Consider the following 20,097-nt stretch of genomic DNA (forward strand, 5'->3'; position numbering starts at 1 on the left):
CTCTCGTTCTCCAGCAGGAGGCGCAGTGTTCCCAGGAAACTCTCCACCAGGAGGTTGATGCTCTGACAGTGACAGGCGAGCAGCAGCTGCTCCATGGCCTCCATCGCTATACACACATATCTACACACACACACACACACACACACACACACACACACACACACACACACACACACACACACACACACACACACACACACACACACACACACACACACACACACACACACACACACACACACACACACACACACAGGTTATTATAAAGTCCACTGTTTATTTACTTTTCGATTTTTCCTATAATTTTGTATAATATTTGTCCATTTTTTATTTATTTCTTGATTTATATTTATTATTTCCTTGTGTATTTTTCCACACTATTTACTTCCCTAAATACATTTATTTATGCATAATTATTTGTATCTAATACTTAATGTTTGTCTTTGCCTTTGTTTGCTTTGTACAGCCCTTTAAGGCCTTTCTTGTGATTTGATCGTGTCACCTCCGTGTGTGATCAAATATCTGCAGTTAAATAATATGATAATAATCTGCAGGGATTAACTGATGATCCCTGTGTGAGTAAACAGAGTTATAAATAGATGAGTGTGATGCAACCGTAATCTCTCAGAGTATTACACACATTCACAGAGAGAAGTGTGTGTGTGTGTGTGTGTGTGTGTGTGTGTGTGTGTGTGTGTGTGTGTGTGTGTGTGTGTGTGTGTGTGTGTGTGTGTGTGTGTGTGTGCTGACCCGTATCGGTGCCGGTTCAATTCCCTGGTCAGACGCTCTGAGAGGTACGCAGCGATCCGGTCCAGTTTCTCCGGAGCAGAGAGAGCGAAGAACGTCAACTTCTCCATGTTGGCCTTCACCAGACCATCCTGAACACACACACACACACACACACACACACACACACACACACACACACACACACACACACACACACACACACACACACACACACACACACACACACACACATACACACACACACACACACACACACACACACACACACACACACACATGGTTGTTCTGCTCTTTAATCCACACACAGGTCAACATGGTTAGATCTCACAGTGAATTGACCCTCTGATTAAATGTGTGTGTGTGTGTGTGTGTGTGTGTGTGTGTGTGTGTGTGTGTTTACCTCAGGGTCTTCTGGGAAAATATTATCGACCAGCCTCTTGTATCGGGGCCGCAGCGCCCAGCAGCATCCGCACAGACCTGCAAACACACACACACACACACACACACACACACACACACACACACACACACACACACACACACACACACACACACACACACACACACACACACACACACACACACACACACACACACACACACACACAGATTGTTCTGCTCTTTATTCCACACACAGATAAACATGGTTAGATCTCACAGTGAATTGACCCTCTGATTAAATGTGTGTCTGTCTGTCTGTCTGTCTGTCTGTCTGTCTGTCTGTCTGTCTGTCTGTCTGTGTGTGTGTGTGTGTGTGTGTGTGTGTGTGTGTGTGTGTGTGTGTGTGTGTGTGTGTGTGTGTGTGTGCGTGCGTGCGTGCGTGCTTTCGTGTGTGCGTGGGTGTGTGTGTGTGTGTGTGTGTTTAACTTAATCTTGCGCTGCTTGTGGTGTAATCTTTTTTTTTTATCGCTGCAGGTCACATGTTGAAATCCCCAAACCCACCTGCCTCTGAGCAAGGCACTGAGAGGAGGCAGTGAAAGTAGAAATACTTAAAACAACCAATTAAAAGCACTCAATTAGCTGGCTCTGTCGTGATTGGTTAACAGCTTAGAGGTGTCCCGCCCCCTTAGTCTATCACCTACAATGTGTTCAAACAGTCAGGTAATAAATAATTTAAAAGAATATAAACAGTACAATACAATAGTATTAAATATATAATAATAAGAATACAATTCACAATAGTGACATGTGTAAATATTACTCATATATATATATAATAACAAATAAAATAAATAATAATAATATTAACAATAATGAATATTCCTCACCGTACATGAAGACGACTGCTGCAGTTCACATTCAAACTGTCCTCTCTTCACACACACACATTTATGGTTAATCCTCCACACACACACACACACACACACACACACACACACACACACACACACACACACACACACACACACACACACACACTGGCCCCGCCCCCTTTGATTCAGCCTCACGTTGTCTCCACTCTGAATACATTTCAGAATAAAATACATTTTGGAGATTCAAGGTTTTTCGCGTTTGTCGATGTCACACAGAAGATTAGAGTGTGTGTGTGTGTGTGTGTGTGTGTGTGTGTGTGTGTGTGTGTGTGTGTGTGTGTGTGTGTGTGTGTGTGTGTGTGTGTGTGTGTGTGTGTGTGACATCCGGGCCATGTGCAGCAGCTCAGCTATAATCTGGAGTTATTTATCGTTCCAGCAGAAATGGGAAACACATAAAAGGCTGAAGGATTTCTCTTATATTATTGAGTGAATATTCTTTACCTTTCAAGACTCTTTAAAGGATATACTTAATATTTGGGGGTTAAAGGTCAGAAAATGTCCAAATGGTCACTTAATAAATAAATAAATAATAATATTAAATAATAAGTTAAATAAATGTGTAATAGTGCCTTCCTGTTACCTGCAGGTGTTTGATGGTCGATCACAGAACAAACGCCCTGAAACAACCGCCGAGGAGTCTGGGTAACGGAAGCCGACACGGCGACCACCCTCGGCATGCTGGGTAAACTGGGCAAGCTGGGTAAACTGGGCATGCTGGGTAAACTGGGCATGCTGGGTAAACTTGGTATTCTGAGCAGACTTGGCATACTGATGCCCCTCGGCATGCTGGGTAAACTGGGCATGCTGGGTAAACTGGGCATGCTGGGTAAACTGGGCATGCTGGGTAAACTTGGTATTCTGAACAGACTTGGCATACTGATGCCCCTTGGCATGCTGGGTAAACTCGGCGCATTGATGCCCCGGGGCAGCGAGGGCATGGTCATCCCCCGCGGCATGCTGGGAAATCTGGGCAGAGTCGCCGGCATCTCCTCAGCGATTGGCCGTTGATTGAGGAGGTGAAGGAGCTGCAGGAGGAGAAAAAGAAGGAGTTAACACCTCCTCCAACATTCCTGTAAACATTAACTCCTTCACCTCCTCTGAAGCTGCGTCTTTAAAGAGTCCTCTCCTGTTGATGTTCAGGTGTATATCAGTATGTAGTGTCTCTACTTTAAAGAGTCCTCTCCTGTTGATGTTCAGGTGTATATCAGTATGTAGTGTCTCTACTTTAAAGAGTCCTCTCCTGCTGATGTTCAGGTGTATATCAGTATGTAGTGTCTCTACTTTAAAGAGTCCTCTCCTGCAGATGTTCAGGTGTATATCAGTATGTAGTGTCTCTACTTTAAAGAGTCCTCTCCTGCAGATGTTCAGGTGTACATCAGTATGTAGTGTCTCTACTTTAAAGAGTCCTCTCCTGCTGATGTTCAGGTGTATATCAGTATGTAGTGTCTCTACTTTAAAGAGTCCTCTCCTGCTGATGTTCAGGTGTATATCAGTATGTAGTGTCTCTACTTTAAAGAGTCCTCTCCTGCTGAGGTTCATGTGTATATCAGTATCTAGTGTCTCTACTTTAAAGAGTCCTCTCCTGCTGATGTTCAGGTGTATATCAGTATGTAGAGTCTCTACTTTAAAGAGTCCTCTCCTGCTGATGTTCAGGTATATATCAGAATGTAGTGTCTCTACTTTAAAGAGTCCTCTCCTGCTGATGTTCAGGTGTATATCAGTATGTAGAGTCTCTACTTTAAAGAGTCCTCTCCTGCTGATGTTCAGGTGTATATCAGTATGTAGTCTCTACTTTAAAGAGTCCTCTCCTGCTGATGTTCAGGTGTATATCAGTATGTAGAGTCTCTACTTTAAAGAGTCCTCTCCTGCTGATGTTCAGGTATATATCAGTATGTAGTGTCTCTACTTTAAAGAGTCCTCTCCTGCTGATGTTCAGGTGTATATCAGTATGTAGTGTCTCTACTTTAAAGAGTCCTCTCCTGCTGATGTTCAGGTGTATATCAGTATGTAGTGTCTCTACTTTAAAGAGTCCTCTCCTGCTGATGTTCAGGTGTATATCAGTATGTAGAGTCTCTACTTTAAAGAGTCCTCTCCTGCTGATGTTCAGGTGTATATCAGTATGTAGTGTCTCTACTTTAAAGAGTCCTCTCCAGCTGATGTTCAGGTGTATATCAGTATGTAGAGTTTCTACTTTAAAGAGTCCTCTCCTGCTGATGTTCAGGTGTATATCAGTATGTAGAGTCTCAACTTTAAAGAGTCCTCTCCTGCTGATGTTCAGGTGTATATCAGTATGTAGTGTCTCTACTTTAAAGAGTCCTCTCCTGCTGATGTTTATGTGTATATCCGCATGTAGTGTCTCTACTTTAAAGAGTCCTCTCCTGCTGATGTTCAGGTGTATATCAGTATGTAGTGTCTCTACTTTAAAGAGTCCTCTCCTGCTGATGTTCAGGTTTATATCAGTATGTAGTGTCTCTACTTTAAAGAGTCCTCTCCTGCTGATGTTCAGGTGTATATCAGTATGTAGTGTCTCTACTTTAAAGAGTCCTCTCCTGCTGATGTTCAGGTGTATATCAGTATGTAGTGTCTCTACTTTAAAGAGTCCTCTCCTGCTGATGTTCAGGTTTATATCAGTATGTAGTGTCTCTACTTTAAAGAGTCCTCTCCTGCTGATGTTCAGGTGTATATCAGTATGTAGTGTCTCTACTTTAAAGAGTCCTCTCCTGCTGATGTTCAGGTGTATATCAGTATGTAGTGTCTCTACTTTAAAGAGTCCTCTCCTGCTGATGTTTATGTGTATATCCGCATGTAGTGTCTCTACTTTAAAGAGTCCTCTCCTGCTGATGTTCAGGTGTATATCAGTATGTAGTGTCTCTACTTTAAAGAGTCCTCTCCTGCTGATGTTCAGGTGTATATCAGTATGTAGTGTCTCTACTTTAAAGAGTCCTCTCCTGCTGATGTTCAGGTGTATATCAGTATGTAGTGTCTCTACTTTAAAGAGTCCTCTCCTGCTGATGTTCAGGTTTATATCAGTATGTAGTGTCTCTACTTTAAAGAGTCCTCTCCTGCTGATGTTCAGGTGTATATCAGTATGTAGTGTCTCTACTTTAAAGAGTCCTCTCCTGCTGATGTTCAGATGTATATCAGTATGTAGTGTCTCTACTTTAAAGAGTCCTCTCCTGCTGATGTTCAGGTGTATATCAGTATGTAGTGTCTCTACTTTAAAGAGTCCTCTCCTGCTGATGTTCAGGTGTATATCAGTATGTAGTGTCTCTACTTTAAAGAGTCCTCTCCTGCTGATGTTCAGGTGTATATCAGTATGTAGTGTCTCTACTTTAAAGAGTCCTCTCCTGCTGATGTTCAGGTGTATATCAGTATGTAGTGTCTCTACTTTAAAGAGTCCTCTCCTGCTGATGTTCAGGTGTATATCAGTATGTAGTGTCTCTACTTTAAAGAGTCCTCTCCTGCTGATGTTCAGGTGTATATCAGTATGTAGTGTCTCTACTTTAAAGAGTCCTCTCCTGCTGATGTTCAGGTGTATATCAGTATGTAGTGTCTCTACTTTAAAGAGTCCTCTCCTGCTGATGTTTATGTGTATATCCGCATGTAGTGTCTCTACTTTAAAGAGTCCTCTCCTGCTGATGTTCAGGTGTATATCAGTATGTAGTGTCTCTACTTTAAAGAGTCCTCTCATGCTGATGTTCAGGTGTATATCAGTATGTAGTGTCTCTACTTTAAAGAGTCCTCTCCTGCTGATGATCAGGTGTATATCAGTATGTAGTGTCTCTACTTTAAAGAGTCCTCTCCTGTTGATGTTCAGGTGTATATCAGTATGTAGTGTCTCTCCTTTAAAGAGTCCTCTCCTGCTGATGTTCAGGTGTATATCAGTATGTAGTGTCTCTACTTTAAAGAGTCCTCTCCTGCTGATTTACTTTTATGAACATATGATATGAATTTTTTGTAAAAACTAACTTGAACAAAATAACAGAATATTGTTAAAAAAGGACATTAATTAAAACAGAGACATTTTTAAAAGCACAAAAGTCAGAAAGTTATAGCTTGTTCTTGCAGCGATGCATGCTGGGTAGTGTCGTTTTCCTACAAATGCTACTGCGTATATTTATTTCTACTGAATTACAGAAAATCAAGAATGAAGCTGGACTTTTAATCCAAATGAGAACATCCGGGGGTCATGTGATCAGAACATTCACAGTGTAATCCCCCAAAGGGAACTCATGAACTTTCTAAAGTAAACATTGGACATTATGATGTTTAGCTTTAGTGATATCGCTCTATTAGATACAGAATATGAGATGATGTTTCCTACCTGCTGTCTGCAGCGCTGCTCTCTGATGATGATGTTATGTAACAACAGCTGATCTCTGCTGCAGCTATAATCAATACTACATCCATCCATAACACACACACACACACACACACACACACACACACACACACACACACACACACACACACACACACACACACACACACACACACACACACACACACACACACACACACACACACACACACACACACACACACACACACACACACACACACACACACACACACACACACACCATTTAAAGAGGCACCTCTTAAACACAGAGGGGAAAATGAGTAAAAACAAAAAAAACATTTTCTAATATATCTACAACAAGAATATTAGTTTAAGCTGCTCAGAGGACGTGGAGCACCCCCTGCTGCTGGACAGTGGTTATTGCAATAAAACAAATATATCTATCAGGTTAGAAGAATAAAGAGAAGGGAAACAGAAATGCATTTGTTTCCTTGATGTTTTAATGATCATTAATAAGAGGTGTAAAACACGTGTGCTTGCTGTTCTGGCTCCAAAATGGTGGAATGAGCTCCCCGTTGATCAGGGCAGCAGAAAGCCACACATTTTCCGGTGTATTGCATTTTTTCAATATATTTTACACAACACTATACTTTGGATTTATACGATTGAAAAAACACGACAAAATAGACAATTATAAGACCTACAAAAACATGTTTTAGCTGAGTTTTTCCCTAAAATTAATAAAAACAACAGTTTAAATGTTGACCCCGACTGCCCCCCCCACAAACAGAAATTATTGCAAAAACAAAACGACTTTAAATGTGAGTTACTCAGGAAAATATAATAAATATATCACATCAAATTTTTATTTGCCCCCCCACAAAGAGTCCCCCCAGCTCCGCCTCCAGCTCCTGCAGGGGGGCGGGGCTAAATGTGTCATCATCGCCCCCCGTCCTCCACCAGGGCAGCCGGCCCGCCTGCAGCAGTGCATTGTGGGAGTCTCGGGCGCGGGCAGCGATTGGACCAGACGGACTCAGGAAGGAATCTGCCCCTGTTGCCGTGACGACGGAGAGGGGCGGGGCTTCTGTGGTGGAGACGGAGACATTTAACACTGAGTTTGAGGGGTGTGTGTGTACGTGTACCTCTGAGTTTCTCCAGCTCTGTGTGTGTGTGTGTGTGTGTGTGGGTGTGTGTGTGTACCTCTGAGTTTCTCCAGCTGTGTGTGTGTGTGTGTGTGTGTGTGTGTGTGTGTGTGTGTGTGTGTGTGTGTGTACCTCTGAGTTTCTCCAGCTGTGTGTGTGTGTGTGTGTGTGTGTGTGTGTGTGTGTGTGTGTGTGTGTGTGTGTGTGTGTGTGTACCTCTGAGTTTCTCCAGCTGTGTGTGTTTGTGGGTGTGTGTACCTCTGAGTTTCTCCATCTGTGTGTGTGTGTGTGTGTGTGTGTGTGTGTGTGGGTGTGTGTGTGTACCTCTGAGTTTCTCCAGCTGTGTGTGTGTGTGTGTGTGTGTGTGTGTGTGTGTGTGTGTGTGTGTGTGTGTGTGTGTGTGTGTGTGTGTGTGTACCTCTGAGTTTCTCCAGCTGTGTGTGTGTGTGTGTGTGTGTGTGTGTGTGTGTGTGTGTGTGTGTGTGTGTGTGTGTGTGTGTGTGTGTGTACCTCTGAGTTTCTCCAGCTGTGTGTGTTTGTGGGTGTGTGTACCTCTGAGTTTCTCCATCTGTGTGTGTGTGTGTGTGTGTGTGTGTGTGTGTGTGTGTGTGTGTGTGTGTGTGTGTGTGCACCTCTGAGTTTCTCCAGCTGTGTGTGTGTGTGTGTGGGTGTGTGTGTGTGTGTGTGTGTGTGTGTGTGTGTGTGTGTGTGTGTGTGTGTGCACCTCTGAGTTTCTCCAGCTGTGTGTGTGTGTGTGTGGGTGTGTGTGTGTGTGTGTGTGTGTGTGTGTGGGTGTGTGTGTGTGTGTGTGTGTGTGTGTGTACCTCTGAGTTTCTCCAGCCGTGTGTGTGTGTGTGTGTGCACCTCTGAGTTTCTCCAGCTGTGTGTGTGTGTGTGTGTGTGTGTGTGTGGGTGTGTGTGTGTGTGTGTGTGTGTGTGTACCTCTGAGTTTCTCCAGCTGTGTGTGTGTGTGTGTGTGTGTGTGTGTGTGTGTGTGTGTGTGTGGGTGTGTGTGTGTGTGTGTGTGTGCACCTCTGAGTTTCTCCAGCTGTGTGTGTGTGTGTGTGTGTGTGTGTGTGTGTGTGTGTGTGCACCTCTGAGTTTCTCCAGCTGTGTGTGTGTGTGTGTGTGCACCTCTGAGTTTCTCCAGCTGTGTGTGTGTGTGAGCCAGCAGAGCCTCCAGCCTCCTGTTTCCTCTCCGCAGCAGATGGACTTCCTGATGGAGACGTTCAAACTCCTGACGGGTCACACCTGATCCAACAGGTAGCAGAAACACCTGTTGGTCCACCTGTCTCTGTAGCTCCGCTCTCCTGCTGTCACTCAAACCCTCCTGACCAATCCAGAGAGACGAGGTGGGCGGGAACTTCGCTGCTCGCCGCTTCTGCAGAAAGAGACGTACCTGGACGGGGAAAAGAGAAATCAGAATCATATAATAAAACTAAATAGATATAGAAATTAGTATATATATAGAGAGAGAAAAGACAATAGTTTGGTGTTCTTCTGTGAGTGAGTGTGTGTGTGTGTACCGCTCTCTGCAGGGTCCTGGCGGCATGCTGCTGAGTGTGTGTGTGTCTCAGTGTGTGTGTGTTGTAGCGTTGTCTCTCCCTGAAGCCTCTCCAGTAGCTCTGGATCACAACCGCCGCCCGACGCTCACACTCCTGCAGGTACCACTGCACCTGGTCTGCGCGCACACACACACACACACACACACACACACACACACACACACACACACACACACACACACACACACACACACACACACACACACACACACACACACACACACACACACACACACACACACACACACACACACACACACACACACACACACACACACACACACACACACACACACACACACACACAATAAAACTGTCTAAAAAATATGTGTGTGTGTGTGTGTGTGTGTGTGTGTGTGTGTGTGTGTGTGTGTGTGTGTGTGTGTGTGTGTGTGTGTGTGTGTGTGTGTGTGTGTGTGTACCTGGAGGAAGGAGCTGCAGCAGCTGTCTCTGTTTCTGGTGGAACTTCCTCCTGGCTTGCTGACGCCTCACACACACCTGAAACACAGATTTAAAACACACGTTACACACAGATCACTGTAGTCCATGTGTGTGTTATGTGTGTGTAAGTACAGGTGTTCCTCTCACCTGGAACCTAAGCTCCTCTTCTCCTCGTTGCTCCTCCTCGTGCTCCTGCTGCTGCCTCCTGCGAGACCTGACACACATATTAATATATCTTGTGTGTATTCTTGTGTGTGTGTGTTTATTAATATAACTTTACTCTAGGGTTTATTTTGATGATGTTTTCTCCTCCCTACCTTTACCTGTATCTCCGCTGCACTTTGCACACCGCCCTGCTCAGGCTCCTCAGGCGGCGTCTCGTCTGGAACGACCTCCACGCCGCCTGGATCAAACAGGCCGCGCGCACACGCTCAGAACACGCCTGCACACACACAACAACACAACATGTATAATAAAATACAAAAAGTCAATAGAATATGAAATTAATTAATAAACATTCAGACTAAATTAAATAAGGTTTATTACAATGATAACTATTTATATAAATGCGATTTCTTATAATATGCAAAATCTGTCTCTACCTGTGGGAGAATCCTTGCGTCTGATTGGATGATTGCGATCAGCTGATCCACCTCCTGGTCGAACCCCCGCCCCCTCCAGTCTTTGTCCAATAGGCTGTCCAGACCTGCGTTGACAGACAGGTTGAATCACTCTTTAATCACTCATCAGTGATTAATCAAAAATATAAACCCATACCTCTGAAGCTGAGGAGGAGGGGCTTCACACGGGCCTCCTGCTGATTGGCCATGAGCATGATGAGTCTGACGGAGGCCCCGTCCACTGAGGAGGCAGAGCTGACAGCTAATTGGCTGACGGCCTCGTTGAGCAGCAACAGGGCGGAGTCATCGGAGAGCTCCGACAGGAAGTCCTTGCTGAGAGAGAGTACATTATATTTGTGTGTGTGTGTGTGTGTGTGTGTGTGTGTGTGTGTGTGTGTGTGTGTGTGTGTGTGTGTGTGTCATGGACGGACTCCTCTTATTGGCCACTCAGCTGATGAGGCGGGAACAAGTGAGACAACCTCAAAACAACGATGCTTATTTTACTGTAATGTTGAAGCGTGTACTCAAAGTGTGTGTGTGTGTGTGTGTGTGTGTGTGTGTGTGTGTGTCTGTGTCTGTGTCTGTGTCTGTGTCTGTGTCTGTGTGTGTGTGTGTGTGTGTGTTACCCTGTACAGGTGTGTATCCACATCTGCACACAGAGCAGAGTCACGTTGTCGTCCTCACACATCTGGATCTGCTCGTATCGCTCTGAGCTGAGAACTGAGAGGGAAAAATGTATCGACACATGGCAGGAAACACACACTCCATGCTCTGGTTAGTGTGAGTGTGTGTGTGTGTGTGTGTGTGTTTTCACTGACCCTGTGTGGTGAGCTGAGGATGAGATCTGAGCAGCAAGCAGACTGAATCCATTACCTTCCTGAAGAGAGACACACACTTACACACACACACACACACACACACACACACACACACACACACACACACACACACACACACACACACACACACACACACACACACACACACACACACACACACACACACACACACACACACACACACACACACACACACACACACACACACACACACACACACACACACACACACACACACACACACACACACACACACACACACACACACACACACACACACACACACACTTTGAGTACACGCTTCAACATTACAGTAAAATAAGCATCGTTGTTTTGAGGTTGTCTCACTTGTTCCCGCCTCATCAGCTGAGTGGCCAATAAGAGGAGTCCGTCCATGACTGACGGCAGGAACAGCCTATGAAAAGCCTGTGATTGCTCTCCAGGCTCCGCCCCCACACAGCAGACACTGACAGAGAGGTGAGTTAGTGTGGCTGATGGGAACTTCAATTACAGAAAATAAAATACTAATCATTCAGATTGTTGTAAGCACACATTATACCTGGTGAGCTGGGCGAGTGTGGCAAGGGCGGCCCAATTCTCCAGTTGCATTCTGGGATATTGAGTCATGAGGGGGACGCAGTGACTCAGTAGTCCGCCCAGATACAGACGAGACCTCACAGCCGTCACCAAAACGCCTCCGTCTGTCTGCAGAGCCTCTGATATATAATAATAATGATCATAATAATAATTAAAGATGGAACTTTGTTTTAAAAAATGCAGCAGTTTATAGCAGCAACCGGATCAGGATTCACACAAGGTAAAAAGAAAGTGATAAAGTAACTGTTGGAACAAGAGGCCGCAGTAAAACGTTGAGAGTTGAATGGATATGTTGTTGTGTTGTTGTGTTGTTGTTCCTCTCACTGTTCAGGCTGTTGTTCAGCAGGCAGACTTTCTGCTCCAGATTCAGGTCTCCATCCTCCAGCTGCCTCTTCACATCCAGCAACTCCTCCTCCATCTCTGCTAACACCTAGATAGGAGCTGAAAACACCACTAACTGTAGTTCACCAGAAAGAAGTATACACATCCTTTAACAGTAACAAAGTATTTGTACTCCACTACTTCCACCTCTGCAGTTCAATCATCCATCTTGAGACCTTCATCTTCATTCTGCAAGGATTTGACCCCAGGCCATGAAACACGACCCTATCCCACCCTGGCTGCCTGTAGCTTTTCTAACTAGCTTTTGACAGGTGCTAGTGTATTATTATTATTATTATATATAAAAGGTACAGCCTCTGATACACTCAGGTCTTTACACTGGCTTCCTGTCTGTCAGAGAGAGGACTGGTCTCTAAACACTGCTGCAGCTTTGAAAGGCATTGAATGGCTTATTCTGATCTCCTCCTACATTACAAACATGGAGCAGTTCCGTTATTAAGCTCCACATATCTGGAACAAAGTACCAGAAACCTGCTGGTCCTTTTAAATCAAGACTGAACACTTTCATATCTCACACTATGTAACTTGTATTTTATATATGAGCTTGTTTTATGTTTATTTTATTCTCTTTGACTGTTTTGAAATGCCATTTCATCATGTGTTTCTGCTGCACTATTTCTTAATGTTGTCGAAGTTTGTAGAGCACCCTGTGTTGAAACGTGACCGTTAGTCCGCTCTCCACACGTCCTCACCTGTTGATATTTGGTCACGTGTTTTCTCTCGGCTCACAGAATATAACGGGTGACAGAACTATTCAACACACCTGTTAGCATTAACAGCGTGATCACCATAAGCCTTTTTAATCGTTTTCACACACCACATCTAACCGTTAGCTGACAACACCTGAAGTAAAAGGTGACATTACCTGTTAGACACCCTCCACAGAGAGTCTACAGCGTTAGAAAGTGAATTAAGAAGCGTTACAGAGCTCAGATGTTAGCAGTTAGCAGCAAACCGATGCTCCTCTGTTTCTACGGTAACATGACGTCATCACGTAGAGGCAAACCGACGTTCTTCTGTTTCTACTGTAACATGACGTCATCACGCTGCCAGGACGCACAGATTTACCTCTCATTCTTAATGCATTAAGATAAAATAAGATAATAACGTACATTTAAAAGTAGGATATTATTAACATAAAGGCGGTTGGCATCGAGACATAACAAATACAAATACACATTCAATTTAAAATAGCTTTATTCTTATTATTACTTTATTTACAGCTAACCAATCAGAGCAGACGAGAAAAGTATGATCAAAATAAAGAGCTTTTTGATCATTAAAGCACGGAGACATTTCACACAGTAAATGCTAATATACTGTACTCCTGAATTTTTTTTTTTTACTGAAGCTCATTTGATTTACTTGATTTACTCAGTTTATTCAATTGTGTTATTAGTCATTATTACAACACATAATCACACTCAGCAGCAACCACTGTTTTTATTTATTTATTCATTAGTAGTGACTTCCACCTGCTCATCATCAATCAATCAATCAATGTTTATTTATATAGCCCAATATCACAAATGTTACATTTGTCTCAGTGGACTTCACAGTTTGTACAGAATATCAGTATGACAATACGACACCCTCTGTCCTTAGACCCTCACATCGTACAAGGAAAAACTTCCAGAGAAAACCCACAGTTTAAAGGGAAAAATGGGAGAAACCTCAGGGAGAGCAACAGAGGAGGGATCCCTCTCCCAGGACGGACAGACGTGCAATAGATGCCGTGTATAAATTGAAAAGATAATACATTTGCAACATAGGTAGACCAAATGTTTGGAAATGCATGTGTGTATAATAGGAAGATGAATCCACGAGTATATCCATCCAGGACTTATGATCCAGGACCACAGCCACGACTCAAGATCCAGGACTCGCGATCCATGACACAGGACCGCAGGATCATCCATGACTCCGGATCCCGGCGTATATAGACACCAAAAAGAAAGACATTTGGGGAAGCTGGGTTAATCGGAACATGAGAGTACACAGGTATAGACAGAGAGAAGGAAGAAGTAAGATGTCCCCCGACAAACTAAGCCTATATCAGCAAAACTAGGGGCTGAATCTAATCAGCCCTAACTATAAGCTTTATCAAAAAGGAAGGTCTTAAGCGCACTCTTAAAAACGGATAGGGTGTCTGCCGTCCGAACACAAACTGGAAGCTGATTCCACAAAAGTGGAGCTTGATAAGAAAAGGCTCTGGCTCCCATTGTACTTTTAGAGACTCTAGGAACAACCAACAACCCTGCATTCTTGGAACGCAATGCCCTAGTAGGACAATAGGGTATAATGAGTTCTTTAAGGTAAGATGGCGCCTGCCCATTAAGGGCTTTGTAGGCCAGAAGAAGAATTTTAAATTCTATCCTGTGTTCTATAGGGAGCCAGTGTAAGGCAGCCAGAACAGGAGTAATGTGGTCCCTTTTCCTAACTCTGGTTAGTACACGAGCTGCAGCATTTTGAATCAGCTGAAGCGACTTGACTGACTTCTTGGTACACCCTGATAATAAGGAGTTACAATAATCCAGCCTTGAAGTAACAAATGCATGGACTAGTTTCTCTGCATCGTTTTGAGGCAAGATATGCCTGATTTTTGCAATGTTACGTAGATGGAAGTAGGCGGTCCTTGAAATTGATTTTATGTGGGCGTTAAAGGATAAATCCTGATCAAATATAACACCAAGATTCCTTACAGTCTCACTGGAGGCCAAATTAATGCCATCCATAGTTAGTATATCTTTAGATAATTTGTTTCGTAGATTCTTCGGGCCAAGTACAATAACTTCAGTTTTGGTCCTGTTTAACATCAAAAAATGTAAGGTCATCCACGTTTTTAAGTCCTTGATGCAGTCTTGAATTTTATTTCGATGATTAATTTCATCAGGCTTGATTGATAAATATAGTTGAGTATCATCCGCATAACAATGAAAGTTTACAGAATGATTCCTTATAATATTGCCTAGCGGAAGCATATATAGGGTGAACAAAATAGGTCCAAGCACTGAGCCCTGTGGCACTCCATGGCTAACTTTGGTTTGCATGGAAGATTCATCGTTGACACGTACAAACTGAGAGCGTTCAGATAGATAGGACCTAAACCAGCCTAAAGCAGTTCCCTGAATGCCAACTAAGTGCTCTAGTCTTTGCAATAGGATATCATGGTCGATAGTATAAAATGCAGCACTAAGATCGAGCAAGACAAGAATAGAGACAAGTCCCTTGTCTGAGGCTATTAGAAGGTCATTTGTGACTTTAACCAGAGCTGTCTCTGTGCTATGTTGTGTTCTAAAGCCAGACTGAACATCTTCAAATAAATCATAATTTTTTAAGTAATCACACAGCTGTTTTGAGACTGCTTTCTCAAGAATCTTTGAGAGGAACGGAAGATTAGATATGCTCATAATTCATATATATTTCAGGATTTCCTTCCTGCTGAAATGCTCCTTTAAACTTCTCGTCACTTCAACACAAACATTCCGCTTCTGCATTCAGGAGGTCGCATCTGTCTAAAGTAGGAAGTTAAAACGTTAAAATAGAAAGTAAACATATATTAATCCTCTGGGGGGTTCGCGCCGGCGCGTCCAAGTGCGCATAATTTACATAAATTAATCATATATTTTCGATTATAAGGAGTAGAAATACGATTCAGACATCCGCGGAATCGCTGAAAGTATAGCTTTCCAGCGGTATCTCCTGTGAGACTGTAACCAGGGCCCTTTCTCATTTAGTCAAATCCCCCTCCTCGGCTCCTTGACTCCTCTGTCCTCCGGTAGTGACCCGGAAATGAATTTCAGCGCGCCATGTTGAAGGACATCTCATTTCTCTAAATGCACTTCGAGGACCGAGGATCGAGCGTCGAGGAGGCTCTCTGGAGGAGCTCTAACCGAGGATACACTGATGGGTCCTCCACGGTCCTTCGCGGATGCATTTCCGGGAACGTTGGGTATAAAATAGGCGTGACACACCGCTGGAATCATTTCAAAACCATGGCGGGAGCAATGCACAAATGTAAGTGTTGATAATGATACGTTGCATTAGTTATTTAAGAAGTGAAATGCGCGATCCAACTCCGCCCGTCTGTATGCAGTTAGAGCCCTCTAACCGCATTCCTTATTGACATTTCACCTGATACTCTTTATGTTTTTATCCACATTTTAACTACACCCAATCCTGCTACAGCATGCCATGATGTTTAAAAGTGCAAACGTTAATTTTTTTGTAAGAGTGTTAAATCAACCAGAACTTTGTTTAGCATTCAGCACCATCATTTGGTTTGGGCTATGTTGTACACTAGAATCCATCGCTACCTTTTACTTTGTCTTTTCACAGGGACAGAGCAAGACACTCTGACCCTCATCAAAGTGAGGGTCCAGAACGATAACCTTACTGGCTGAAGGCACACTGCCAAGAAAGCCTGGGAGTGAGTGACATTTTCCTGGATTGGGAACATATCCGTATTTTACGGCCATGCATGAGGCCATCGGTGGGAGGCCCTCCATCGACCCTCCCACCCTGATGGACTCGGCCACTGCTGCTGTGGCTTCTGGCAGTGGCTCAACATGAGGCTGTCCAGAGCCAGGCCACAGTGGAGGATGAGGAGGCCACAGAGTCTGGCTCGGAAAGCCAGGAGTGTGTTGAGCCATCCACCTCTGCCGGTCCCCCTCCCCGGACAAAAAGAAAAAGCGCTTTGCTACAGTTCGTGGAGGCAGAGGCGGACAAGGAGGAGGACCGCTTCAACCGCCAGCAGGTTCCTCAAGCTCTTCGAGGAACTACTTAGGAAGGAATAGTGTCTTTTTGTTCTTCTTTTTTCTGTACTTTGGATGTGTTCATTTATTCTTTATTTATATATGTTACAACATTTAGTAAACATATTTAAGTTTGACCTTAACTCTTGTGTGTTCATATTTCTGTTATTCAGCCAGTGTTCTTGGGTCTGGTGGACCCGAACACCCTGTATGTAATATAAATGTGTAGGGGGGGGGGGGGGGGGGGGTACAGTGGGTGGTCACTGAAAATGAAACAATTGATCCAGGTGAAATCCCATTGAGATCATTGATCTCTTTTTCAAGGGAGGCATGCAGAGCCAAGGCCATTGAGTGAGTTAGAGAAAATAAATTATCAATGTTCTTTAGAAAAATAATAAACGGGTCCCACAGACCAGAACACCATGAAGGGTTACATCAAGCATGAAGCCTTCTTTACAGTTAGACATACAGAAACATGTTTACTGAAGATACAAGGAGATCTTTATTTTATACAAAGCTGAATGTTATGAATGTGACCCGACTGAAAAGACAACGTTTTGAAAGTCTTTGTGCAACCCAAGGCCTAACTGTCTGTAGTCATACAGAAAGTCATGGCCACTGATTTCCGCTTTTTAAATCTCCACCTCAAATCATTCTGCGCATAAACCAACCGTGTGTAAAGTATCCAAATGCAATATCAGGGATGCTTTATTCTAAATAATATATACATTAACATTGAGGCAAGTTACTGCATGTAGCTCAAACCCTACAGAAGTACAATTACACATGTCTCTTCTTTCTTTTCAAGTTCAGTCAAAGCATAACAATATGTTATCACTGAACATGACTCCATCTCAACACTAAACGTAAAGCTTTCTGAAGAGATTGTGTGATGGCCTATTTCACAATAAACTGGAGCAAGGTGAAATCTGAAATAAGGCTAATGAATGGAGGAACTAAAGAACAGAGAAATGCGTCTGGCCAGTAAATGCATTTTTCATCGGTGAAGAAAACAAACGGGTAACAAAAAAACGGGCCATAAATAAAAATCCTCTCGACGATAATCGTGTTCGTTCAGCTGGACCGCGTTCAGGAGCCCATTGGTCTGCCAGTCTGTCTCTCCGGCCCTGTCCACCTCGCTCCCCCCTCACAGGACGAGGTGGAGACCTCTCTACCCCCTGCTGCTGCTGCTGCTGCTGCTGCTCCTCCTCCTCCTCCTCCTCCTCCTCCTCCTCCAACAGTTCAGTCATGTCTGCAGTAATGCTGATATTGTGCAGTACACAGCAGGCCGTTACCACAGCAGGGAGAAAGGTGTGGTTCACCTCCATCGCCCCTTCAGTATCCCCAAAGCGCGCTCAATGATGCTGCGCGCTTTGGCATGGCAGCCGTTGAAGCGGCTCTGTGCCCTCCCCTGTAGTGGCTCCCGATACGGGGTTACGACCGTTATGAGGTGTACCATGCACGGATAGCCACCATCTCCCACAATAAAGTACCCTGGGGGAGGGTACAGAGCCTCTTTGTATTAGGTACTGTTTTTTAGGACACGGGTGTCGTGCACTGAGCCCGGAAATCCTACGAATGTTTGTAGGAATGGACCCTTCCCATCGCAGACAGCCTGCAGCTGTATGAAGGAAAGAGCTTCCGATTGATGTAGTCCTGGCCACTGGGTCCGGGTGGGGTCTTTATTCTAATGTGGCACCCATCAACTGCTGGAAGCCCTGCCCGACCTCCTCCAGCTCTGGACCAGCAAGCAGCCTGATCACAGACTGCCTGAGAGCAGCGATGTCCTCCACTCCCTGGTGGACCAGTCTGTGGACCGTGGAGAGGGGTACCTGAGAGGCCCGGGACACCACACTGTATGACAAAAACCGTGTGCCAGCCAGTACACAGTTGTCAATACAGTCATGTGGTGTCCCCAGGCCTGTCTCCTCTCAGGCCCCAGACACCGCATCAAGGCCTCCAGGGAGTCTGGCTTCATCCTGAAGTCCTTCAGCAGGCACCCATCTCCGAAGCTCCAGCACCGGGACACTGCTGTTCAAACTTTTGTCTGAGTGTGGGTGTTGAACCTGCAGGAAGAATAACATGTACAGGTCAATACCTTTATCCATCAAACTAAACTGCACATATTCTGTCATAACAAATGAATCCATTGTTGTATTCCAATGAAAAAAGACAGCTATTTTTCAACTATTTAAAACAATTGTAATCAAACACTCAAATACCTCGAGATGAAGCAGGATGGCTTTGCTCATTCTGGCTTTCCAGCGCTGGGATCGGCGTCTCTCCTCCTTCCTGTTGTTGGTCAGAAGTGTTTGCTAAGGCACATGCTACAGCGGGTTTCATGACTCAATTTGTTTCATGTGGTCACTGAATATGTTTTTCGTTGTTGAGATTTAAATCACAGGTGTGCCTGGACCATAGCCTGTCAGGTCCCGATCATGATTAGTTAATTACGTGGATTAGAAATTTGTTGCAGGTGTTTTGTGAAAGAGGTGTGAGTTGATGGTTTATCATGTCATTTAGCTACTAGTTTAAAAAGGTTAACATAGCCTATAGTATAGTGTATAGACAGTCATTGGTTTGTGTGATGAAGGATTATTTGAGTTATTTGAAGTATTAAAGTAACGTGTTATGGCAGGAAAGTTCAATCTGGTATATTCATTTTAATGTTACCTCATATATAGAATGTGCCTAGCAGATACCAAGAAGAGGCCCCTAGGGTCTCTCTGTTCATTATCAATAGTCCTTGCAATCAACAGGGGAAGTCCCAGATACATTTTCAGATATAAGGCAGTTAAAGTCTTGTAGAATTAATGTTTATCTCCTACACATCCTGCAGGCCTTGAGACTTGGGTCACCCAGCAGTAAACAAGATAAAGGTCCTTTTGAGCTTATCAATAAAATGTATTCATTCCTAGTAAGCTGACTTTGGGGTGAAGGGAAGTTCAGGGAAGCCATTAAGCCACAAGAACAATTAACTTCTGTTGGTTGACTGATTCGGGGACTGTCATGGGACGATGGCGTTTGGATATTTACAAATATGGCTTTCATAAAGAAAAACAGGTGACTGTTGTTTGATAAGATACATGATACGATGTTTGTGTTGAAGATGTTTAGGGGGAATGAGTATGTGTCCTGTCAAAGAGTCCTCTGTCATGACTCCAAATCATTGATTGGGGGATCTGCCTGAGGGCAGAGGGACACACACACACACACACACACACACACACACACACACACACACACACACACACACACACACACACACACACACACACACACACACACACACACACACACACACACACACACACACACACACACACACACACACACACACACACACACACACACACACACACACACACACA

The 20,097-nt window shown here is 44.1% G+C and overlaps 2 protein-coding genes across 3 annotated transcripts in view; both read right to left on the minus strand.

Moving 5' to 3' along the window:
• The window catches only part of LOC307034587 (protein EFR3 homolog B-like), a gene marked incomplete at its 5' end in the record, with an annotated part of 22,739 nt that extends 22,635 nt beyond the window's left edge, over nt 1–104 (minus strand). Inside the window, one exon of the mRNA XM_079673418.1 lies at nt 41–104. Within this exon, the coding sequence (XP_079529544.1) occupies nt 41–104 (64 nt within the window). The remainder of the gene's footprint in view (nt 1–40) is intronic.
• A 6,740-nt stretch (nt 105–6,844) lies between these two features.
• Nucleotides 6,845–12,977, minus strand: iqcb1 (IQ motif containing B1). 2 transcript variants are annotated; one of them, XM_079671626.1, is made up of 14 exons: nt 12,838–12,977; nt 11,895–12,011; nt 11,533–11,689; nt 11,322–11,439; nt 10,953–11,028; nt 10,761–10,854; nt 10,292–10,467; nt 10,117–10,220; nt 9,838–9,956; nt 9,662–9,728; nt 9,496–9,571; nt 9,035–9,189; nt 8,643–8,907; nt 6,845–7,450 (listed from the first exon to the last, which is right to left on the minus strand). In XM_079671626.1, exons 2-14 carry the CDS (start codon nt 11,986–11,988, stop codon nt 7,224–7,226), a joined length of 1,728 nt encoding a protein of 575 aa, XP_079527752.1. In that variant the 5' UTR covers nt 11,989–12,011; nt 12,838–12,977; the 3' UTR covers nt 6,845–7,223. The 2 variants fall into 2 exon arrangements, with proteins under 2 accessions (XP_079527752.1, XP_079527753.1); XM_079671627.1 differs by having other exon boundaries at nt 11,895–12,000; nt 12,838–12,962.
• Between the last annotated feature and the right edge of the window lie 7,120 nt (nt 12,978–20,097).

This window comes from Notothenia rossii, assembly GCF_949606895.1.
Source record: "Notothenia rossii genome assembly, chromosome: 3".
Lineage (NCBI taxonomy): Eukaryota > Metazoa > Chordata > Actinopteri > Perciformes > Nototheniidae > Notothenia > Notothenia rossii.

Excerpts from the sequence above, each read along its gene's own strand:
- iqcb1 (XM_079671626.1), bottom strand. The coding sequence starts at position 11,988 with ATGGAGGAGGAGTTGCTGGATGTGAAGAGGCAGCTGGAGGATGGAGAC. Across the intron at positions 11,690-11,894 it reads GCTGAACAACAGCCTGAACA|AGGCTCTGCAGACAGACGGA; the intron begins GTGAGAGGAACA and ends ATTATATATCAG. Across the intron at positions 9,190-9,495 it reads GCTGCAGCTCCTTCCTCCAG|ACCAGGTGCAGTGGTACCTG; the intron begins GTACACACACAC and ends GTGTGCGCGCAG.